The sequence below is a fragment of the Microcebus murinus genome, chromosome 6, assembly GCF_040939455.1.
Source record: "Microcebus murinus isolate Inina chromosome 6, M.murinus_Inina_mat1.0, whole genome shotgun sequence".
Classification (NCBI taxonomy): Eukaryota; Metazoa; Chordata; class Mammalia; order Primates; family Cheirogaleidae; genus Microcebus; species Microcebus murinus.
In genome coordinates this window covers 28,216,838-28,226,238 of record NC_134109.1, presented here as the reverse complement: position 1 = coordinate 28,226,238, position 9,401 = coordinate 28,216,838, and the positions used below count along the sequence as shown (strand labels likewise).

Below are 9,401 nucleotides of genomic sequence, written 5' to 3'. Positions count from 1 at the left end.
ACCCCGCCTCTACTAAAAATAGAAAGAAATTAATTGGCCAACTAACAATATATATAGAAAAAATTAGCTGCGCATGGTGGCGCATGCCTGTAGTCCCAGCTACTCAGGAGGCTGACGCAGAAGGATCGCTTGAGCCCAGGAGTTTGAGGTTGCTATGAGCTAGGCTGACGCCATGGCACTATAGCCTGGGCAACAAAGTGAGACTCTGTCTCAAAAAAAAAAAAAAAAAAAAAAAAAATGCCACTGGAACAGAGGATGTGATTAGAGGAAGAAAAAAGGAAAGAGGTTCACACTGCCATAATTTTCATTATTAAATGTCCCCAAGCTTTTTAGGCTATAAACAGCAAACAGTTTTTAGGAAAGGAAGCTGGATTCACACTGCTTGGAATTCTGGGCATCTCCTTTTTTATGGGAATTTTTGGGGTATCCTGTGCTCTTACAGAATCCCATCTTATGGTATAGATTCAGTTTGTACCTGTTCCATAATGCCTAAATCTTTTAAGTATTAAGTACACCGAGATTCATGAGAATTGCTAATTGGCCTTGTGAAACTGTGGAATTGTTTCCCAGGGATCTAAATGTGTTCACCCCAACCAAGCAATACAAAGGGGGAAATGATTGTGCTGGCTTGGTTTTTTGGTAATAGTTCTGTGACATGGCTTCCACGTTGACCTGTGGACTATGGCTGTAAAGAACCTGCTCTAGAACAAGACTAGACTTGTGAACTAAAAAGGTCACCTGAGCTATTTCTTTCCTACACAAATGGGATTCTAGAGTGGGTTTCAGAGAGCGATTTGTACAGCTTACAAAATATGCTGTGTCTTTTGATATTTCTACTCTAGCAAGATTTGGAGCTCTGACCCATACTTAGCATATGATCTTTCTGGGGTATGGAAAAATATGTTCTCTCACCTAATGTGATGTCAATTTTCTTTAACCCTTTGTGTAAATGATGCACATTAAGATATCAAGTCTACTGTTAAATAATGTTTCTTTATAAACATAGTGACAAGATTGAACAATATCAATTAATAAGACAGAATGTGACCAGGTCCTCTGCTGCCTGTATCGTGGAACAAAAGAAGCACTCAGCCTAGAAATGAGCACCTTTCCTTCCAGAGGGAGAACACATGATGGTGGAAAAAAATCTTCTTTCTGAGTATTTAACCAACTAGAAAGCTGAGCTGTCAGTTCCAAATGGCCCCATAGCAATTCTTTTTTCCCGGGCGGTGCGTAGATCTTTGACAAGTGGCGAGTGACCTCTGCTTGGTGTAGTTAGGCCCGGGACTGGACTTTGTAACCAGGGATTTGGTGTGCGGGGCTTCACAGGCTGCAGAGAAATATTAAAATATGAGTGTATATGCCAAACATATGTCTCATATGAGAGACAGACCAAAAGTGAAGGCCTTTTTGACTATGCTTTAACAGAATAGCTCTGTTAACTACTATATTATATTAGAAAATAGAACCTGTAAGTTCAAGACCTGCCTTCCTCAATCCTAGCCTGATATGGAGAATAGGCCTGAATTGCCCACCCAAAAAAGTTCGGGCATCAGTGATCTTTGGGGTTAGCCAATGTTTTCTATGTCTTCGTTATTATGCAGAAGTAGCAGCAACTATGGGACACTCTTGTGGCTGTGAGTAAAGACCCTTATTCTTTTTTTTTTTTTTTTTTTTTTTTTTTTTTTTTTGAGACAGAGTCTCACTTTGTTGCCCGGGCTAGAGTGAGTGCCGTGGCGTCAGCCTAGCTCACAGCAACCTCAAACTCCTGGGCTCGAGTGATCCTTCTGCCTCAGCCTCCCGGGTAGCTGGGACTACAGGCATGCGCCACCATGCCCGGCTAATTTTTTTATATATATATCAGTTGGCCAATTAATTTCTTTCTATTTTATAGTAGAGACGGGGTCTCGCTCAGGCTGGTTTTGAACTCCTGACCTTGAGCAATCCGCCCGCCTCGGCCTCCCAAGAGCTAGGATTACAAGGACCCTTATTCTTGGGATGTGCTGAGGAGAGGGAGTCATTCAGAGTTAACAGCCCACTGCGCTATGTCAACCCCATAAGCCAATGTAGTGATGGCATGGGTTGAGCTGGTACCCAGGTTAAAGCACCCCAGAAGTCTAAATCATTCTAACATCAATCGAAGTGTATATGTAACTCCATGGAATAACAAGAGGGATATCCTTCTCACGCTCAAATGAATTCTCAGTCTGGGGCAAAAATACAAATGGAAGCCCATTTATCATAATGTCTAAATATTTAAATGTTACAAATCAAGCTAGCAAAACTTTCACTAAAATACATTCTATCACCTACCTTGCCAAGGAGACCAGGTCTGAATTTGGAGTTCTCAGGTTCTTTGGAGTTCCTTACCAGAACATGGTGGCACAGGAAAGCTGCCCCTCAGGTCACCCATCTCTTTCCATTCCTAGCTCCATGCCACATTCTGAGGACTTCACAATCACACACATGGACAGGAGACTCTATTGCCTGGGCTAGAGTGCTGGGGCATAAGCCTAGCTCATAGCAACCTCAAACTCCTGGGCTCAAGCCATCTTCCTGCCTCAGCTTGCTGAGGAGCTGGGACTACAGGCCTGTGCCACCGCTCTCAGCTAATTTTTTTCTACTTTAGTAGAGATGGGGGGGGTCTTACTCTTGCTCAGGCTGGTCTCGAATTCCTGACCTCTAGTGATCCTCCCACCTCGGCCTCCCAGAGAGCTAGAATTCCTGACCTCTAGTGATCCTCCCACCTCGGCCTCCCAGAGAGCTTACAGGTGTAAGCCATCATGCCCAGCCACACTTTCTTTTTTTGAAAGAAATCAAGCAAAATATTATTTATCAAAATTTGTGTGTTTATTGAGAACAAATCTGTAGTGGTACTACAAACAGTGAGTTTATCTTTGTGAACATATATCTTCCTCTTGCATTAAATAAATAGGAAAATTTTTATCATGATTTCTAATGAATTTAATAGGCTTGTTTCTGGTTTTTATACTTGATTATTCTTTTTTTTAATTTCTGCATATTATGGGGGTACAGATTTTAAGGTTTCAATAAATGCCCATTCCCCCCCCCAAGTCTGAGTCTCCAGCATGACCATCTCCCAGATGGTGCACATCTCACTCATTATATATGTATATACCCACGCCCCTCCCCCTTGCCCAATACCCTATTACTGCAGTACCTATGTGACCACTTAGGTGCTGTTCAGTTGATACCAATTTGCTGGTGAGTATATGTGGTGCTTGTTTTTCCATTCTTGGAAAACTTCACTTAATAGTATGGGTTCCAGCTCTAACCAGGAAAATATAAGATGTGCTATATCACCATTATTTCTTAGAGCTGAATAGTACTCCATGGTATACATATACCACATTTTATTAATCCATTCTTGGATTGATGGGCACCTGGGCTGTTTCCACAGCCTTGCAATTATGAATTGTGCTGCTATAAACATTCGAGTGCAGGTGTCTTTTTTGTAGAGTGTCATTGGATCTTTTGGGTAGATGCCCAGCAATGGGATTGCTGGATCAAATGGTAGATTCACTTGTATTGCTTTAAGGTATCTCCATATTGCTTTCTACAGAGGTTGAACTAATTTGCAGTCCCACCAGCAGTGTAGGAGTATAGAATTTTTTTATTTCCATCTTGATTTCTTCATTTATGAAGTAATCATTTAGTAAGAGGTTGTTTAATTTCCACTTTTTTTGTGTAGAAATGTGAGTTTCTGTTAGGGTTGATTTCTACTTTTATTCCACTGTGATCTGAGAAGGTACATGGTATGATTTCTATTTTTTTAAATTTCTTGAGATTTACTTTGTGTCCTAGGATATGGTCAATCTTAGAGAATGTCCCGTGAGCTGATGAGAAGAACGTATATTCAGTGGATTTTGGGTAGAATGTCCTGTAGATTTCAGTCAGACCCAGTTGTTCCAAGGTTTTGTTTAAGTCCATTATTTCTTTATTAATTTTCTGTTTGGAGTATCTGTCTTGTGCCGTCAGTGGGGTGTTGAAATCTCCGGTGATTATGGAATTGCTATTAATCCATTTGCTTAGATCCAGTAAGGTTTGTTTTATGAAACTGGGTGCACCTAAGTTGGGTGCATATATATTTAAAATTGTTATCTCTTCTTGTTGAAGTGTGCCCTTCACCATTATATAATGACCCTCTTTGTCTTTCACTACTTTTGTTGGTTTAAAAACTAAATCGTCTGAAATTAGAACTGCCACGCCAGCCTTCTTTTGGCTTCCACTTGCCTGGAATACTGATCTCCACCCTTTTACTTTTAGTCTATATGCATCCTTGCAGGTTAGATGTGTTTCCTGAAGACAGCATATACTTGGCCTGTATTTTCTTATCCATTCAGCCAGCCTATGTCTCTTGAGTGGAGAGTTAAAGCCATTCACATTTATTGAGAGAACTGATAGGTAAGGTAGATTACTGTTCATTCTGTTGGTTTGGATGTTGTTGCTGGTTTTTGTTTTTTTGAGACAGAGTCTTGCTATGTTACCTGGGCTAGAGTGCAGTATATTTATAGTTCACTGCAACCTCAAACTCCTAGGCTGAAGCTATCCTCCTTGCCTGAGCTTCCCAAACAGCTGGGACTACAGGTTTGTGTCATGATGCCTGGCTAATTTTTCTATTTTTAGTAGTGATGGGGGTCTCACTAAGTTGCTCAAGCTGTTCTCGAACTCCTGAACTCAAGTGATCCTCCCACGTTGGCCTCCCAGAGTGCTAGGATTACAGCACCCACCTGGCCTGGATTGTATTTTATTTTTAAACAAAATTGGCACAGTATATTGCTCTACAATTGTTTTTCAATTTATAATACATTTGGATATCTTTCCTTGTCATTCTTTTTATTTATTTTTAATTTAATTTTTTTTTTTTTGAGACAGAGTCTCACTTTGTCACGTGGGCTAGAGTGCCACAGAATCATCACAGTTCACAGCAATCTCCAACTCCTAGCCTCAAGTCATCCTTCTGCCTCAGCCTCCCAAGTAGCTGTCACTACAGGCATGTGCTACCATGCCTGGCTAATTTTTTTTCTATTTTTAATAGAGATGGGATCTCACTTTTGCTCAAGCTGGTTTCAAACTTCTGACCTCAAGCAATCCTCCCACCTCAGCCTCCCATCCTTGTCATTCTTTTTAGTAACTCCCTATGAATAGATGTTTGAGTCATTTCCAGTTTTGAAATTAGAAGCAATAAGCATCTCTGTATATATTTGTACACATGGGTGAATTATTTTTATTTTTATATTTTAGAGACAGGTTCTCACTCTGTAGCCCAAGTTGGAGGGCAGTGGTTCAATCATAGCTCACTGCAGCTTTGAACTCCAGGGCTCAAGTGATCCTCCTGCCTCAGCTGGAGTAGCTGGGACTATAGGCACACACCACCATGACTGGCTAATGTTTTTTTTTCCCATTTTTCTTAGGTACAGGGTCATGCTATGTGGCCCAGGCTGGTCTCAAACTCCTGAGCCCAAGTGATCCTCTTGCCTCAGCCTCCCCAGTAGCTTGCATTACAGACACCAGCCACTGTGCCTGGCTATGGGTGAATATATATATATATATATATATATATATATATATATATATGTGTGTGTGTGTGTGTGTGTGTGTGTGTGTTTATTTGTTTTTGTTTTGTTTTTGTATTGTGAGACAAAGTATCATATTGCTATGTTGCCCATACTGGAGTGCAATGGTGTGATCATAGCTGACTGCAACCTCCAGCTCCTAGGCTCAAGAAATCTTCCTGGCTTAGTTTCCTAAGTAACTGGGACTATAGGCATGTACCACCACATCCAGCTAATTTTTAAATTTTTTTGTAGAGATGAGGTCTCACTATGTTGCCCAGGCTGGTTTGAGCACAGGAGTTTGAGACCAGCCTGGGCAACATAGTGAGATCCTGTTCCCACGCCCCAAAATATGCAGCTACTCAGGAGGCTGAGGCAGGAAGAGCACTTGAATTTAAGAGTTGAAGGTTTCAGTGAGCTGTGATTGCACCACTGCACTCCAGCTTGGGTGACAGAGTGAGACCCTGTCTCAAAAACAAAAACAAACTGTATTTTTAACTGTATAAGTAACATATGTTCAATGTATAAAATTCAGAAAATACAAATAAGCAAAGAAGGAGAAATCGCCTGGAATTCCACCAAGTAAAGATCACTATTAGATGTTGTAGTGTAAGGATTCTCTAACTTTTTTCAGTAGTATGTATGAATGTGTGTATGGATAGGTAGATATATACATACACGCTGACACACACAACATATTCCCCGAATAATCCTACTTTAATACTTATTTTGTCTGCTTATTTTCCCCATTCAACAATATATCAAAAACATTATTCCATGTCATGAGGTTATCCATGTGAAAATAATTATTAATAGCTGCTTTTGTAGGGAAAACTAAATAAAGCCACACTAAAACTGATGAAATTAAAGATAAGTCAGGTTCCAAAAGGCACCACCCAGTCACAGGGGAAACTAGAAGACAGATATTTCAACAGGACTCTTGATTTGAGGAAATCACAAGATGCTGAAAAAAGAAAAGGATGAGGTCACAGGAAAGATTGGGAGGAGATACTTGTATAGGATTGTGGTCCCCAACTCTTGGCCTCAGACTGAAACCAGTTCATGGCCTGTTAGGAACTGGGCTGCACAGCAAGAGGTGAGCAGCGGGTAAGCAAAGCTTCATCTGTATTTACACCTGCTCCTCATCACTGGCATCATTGCCTGAGCTCCGTCTCCTATCAGATCAGCAATGGCATGAGATTCTCATAGAAGCATGAACCTTACTATAAACTGCATATGCAAGGGAGCTAGGTTGTGTGTTCCTTATGAGAATCTAATGTCTGATGGCCAGGCGTGGTGGCTCACGCCTGTAATCCTAGCACTCTGGGAGGCCGAGGCGGGTGGATTGCTCGAGGTCAGGAGTTCGAAACCAGCCTCAGCAAGATCAAGACCCCGTCTCTACTATAAATAGAAAGAAATTAATTGGCCAACTAAAAATATATAGAAAAAATTAGCCGGGCATGGTGGCGCATGCCTGTAGTCCCAGCTACTTGGGAGGCTGAGGCAGAAGGATTGCTTGAGCCCAGGAGTTTGAGGTTGCTGTGAGCTAGGCTGACACCACGGCACTCTAGCCCGGGCAACAGAGTGAGACACTGAAAAAAAAAAAAAAAGGAAAAAAAAAGAGAGAATCTAATGCCTGATGATCTGAGGTGGGGCAGTGAAACTAGCACTAGGGAGCAGCTGCAAATACAGATTATCATTAGCAGAGAGGTCTGACTGCAGAGAGACCATAATAAATCAATGGCTTGAAGACTCTTATCAAAACCCTATCAGTGAGTTTGTAAGTGACAATGTAATAATAATAGAAATAAAGTACACAATAAATATAATGTACTTGAATCATCCTGAAACCATCCCCCCTACACCCTGGCTCAGACAGTGGAAAAATTGTCTTCCATGAAACCAGTCCCTTGTGCCAAAAATGTTGGGAACTGCTGGTATAGGATGTGGAAACTACAAATGATGGCACCCTTGTAACTGAGCACAGCTTTGCAGGCAGAGAAACATGGTTCCTCCAGGTCACAGCAGGATGTGTCCTTTGTCTACTGAAAACAGCTCTCTTTTGAAAGGGCAATTAAAGCTCCCAGTAACAAATGTTACCTGTCTTCTTCTTCAACAATTCCCCAGGGGATCTGCTATCAGGGCCTTGCCAGCACATATAGGCTTTGTATGAACTGGCAAGAGGGTGACCCCCTCCTGCTGCTCCTTCCTCCAAATAAATACCTGTACTAGTGCACAGGACTTGCAAGGAGAACACTGATTGGTTTAGGCCCCTACTCTGGCCCTTGGTACCTTTGTGCAGAGCAGTGCCTCACACAATGGCCTGGTCTGATATGGCCCCCACTGATCTGCTTAACCTTCCTTTGGACATATGCAAAAATAATTGTAAACTCTCTATCCTCTACTGCCACCTTGCCCAATTCAAGAACTTCTTTGTGCCTTCCCCACTGCCAAACACACACATACCCATTCCTCCCAACTAGGCCAGTGGCACGCAAGCTATTCTTTTCTTTTTTTTTTTTTTTTTTTTGAAACAGAGTCTCACTCTGTTGCCCGGGCAAGAGTGCCGTGGAGTCAACCTAGCTCACAGCAACCTCCAAGTCCTGGGCTCAAGCGATCCTTCTGCCTCAGCCTCCCGAGTAGCTGGAACTACAGGCATGTGCCACCATGCCCAGCTAATTTTTTCTATATATTTTTAGTTGGCCAATTAATTTCTTTCTATTTTTAGTGGAGACAGCGTCTCGCTCTTTCTCAGGCTGGTCTCGAACTCCTGATCTCGAGCGATCCTCCCACCTCAGCCTCCCAGAGTGCTGGGATTACAGGTGTGAGCCATCGCGCCCACCGATGCAAGCCATTCTATAGGGCTTTGCCCCATAATAATAAATTATTATTACAGCTACCATTTTGAAGTGTTTAGCTCTGTACCACGCCCTGTGCGAAGTGCCTTACATGCATTATTTTATCCTTACAACAACCCTATAAAGAAGTGGGTTCAATTATTAAATCCATTTTAAAGATGTGATAACTGTTACCTGAGAGAGTAACTTGTCTGAGCTAATGTCACAAATAATGAGTGGGAGAGCATCAATTCTGGCTGGTCTGCTTTCCACAAACATTTTCTGTGCACCTTCTGTGTGAAAAGCATTGTGCTAAATGGAAGCGAGGGTAGAAAAAGGCATAAGGAAATCCTTTCCCTGAAGTTTAGGGAGGAATACAAATACATAAATTACCAATACAAGGTACAATGGGTGTTTTTGTTTGTTTGTTTGTTTGTTTTTAGAGACAGAATCTCACTTTATTGTCCAGGCTGGCTTCAAGTGATCTTTCAATTCACCATCCCAAGTAGCTGGAGCTCACGCCAACACACTGGTTCCACAATGTGTTAAATTCATGTGAAAGGGTCAATGTTCTCTTGCGATTAGAGAGATAGATGGTAGAGCCTTTGAATGAATGTGAAATAGGCTTTAATTAGGATTTGACAAAAGATGATTGGGAGACATCATTTAGAGGGAACAGCATGAGAAAACATATGGATGACATAGGCGAGGAACAGTGAACAGTCTAGCTTGTAGAAGTAGTTTAGGGGAGTTGCAGCTGATAAGGCTGTAACATTGTGTGACTTCAGTACCTAGCTAAGGAGCTTGGATTGGTCAGTGGGACACATGGATAGGTTCTGAGTAGGGATAGGACACGTTTGGGGCCACAGCTTGAGAAAATTAAGCTATCTGTGGTATAAATTGCGATGGGAGAGATTAAAGGTAAAGAGACTAGTTGGGAGGTTATTTGTACTAGACCAGGGTTTCTCAGCCTCAGTACTACACTGTT

The 9,401-nt window shown here is 41.8% G+C and overlaps 1 protein-coding gene across 1 annotated transcript in view; it reads right to left on the bottom strand.

Moving 5' to 3' along the window:
* Positions 1–828: 828 nt before the first annotated feature.
* HEATR4 (HEAT repeat containing 4) overlaps positions 829–9,401 on the bottom strand; it is a 40,015-nt gene continuing 31,442 nt past the window's right edge. Inside the window, 1 exon segment of the mRNA XM_076003880.1 lies at positions 829–1,330. Coding sequence (XP_075859995.1) covers positions 1,094–1,330 — 237 coding nt within the window. The 3' untranslated portion in view covers positions 829–1,093.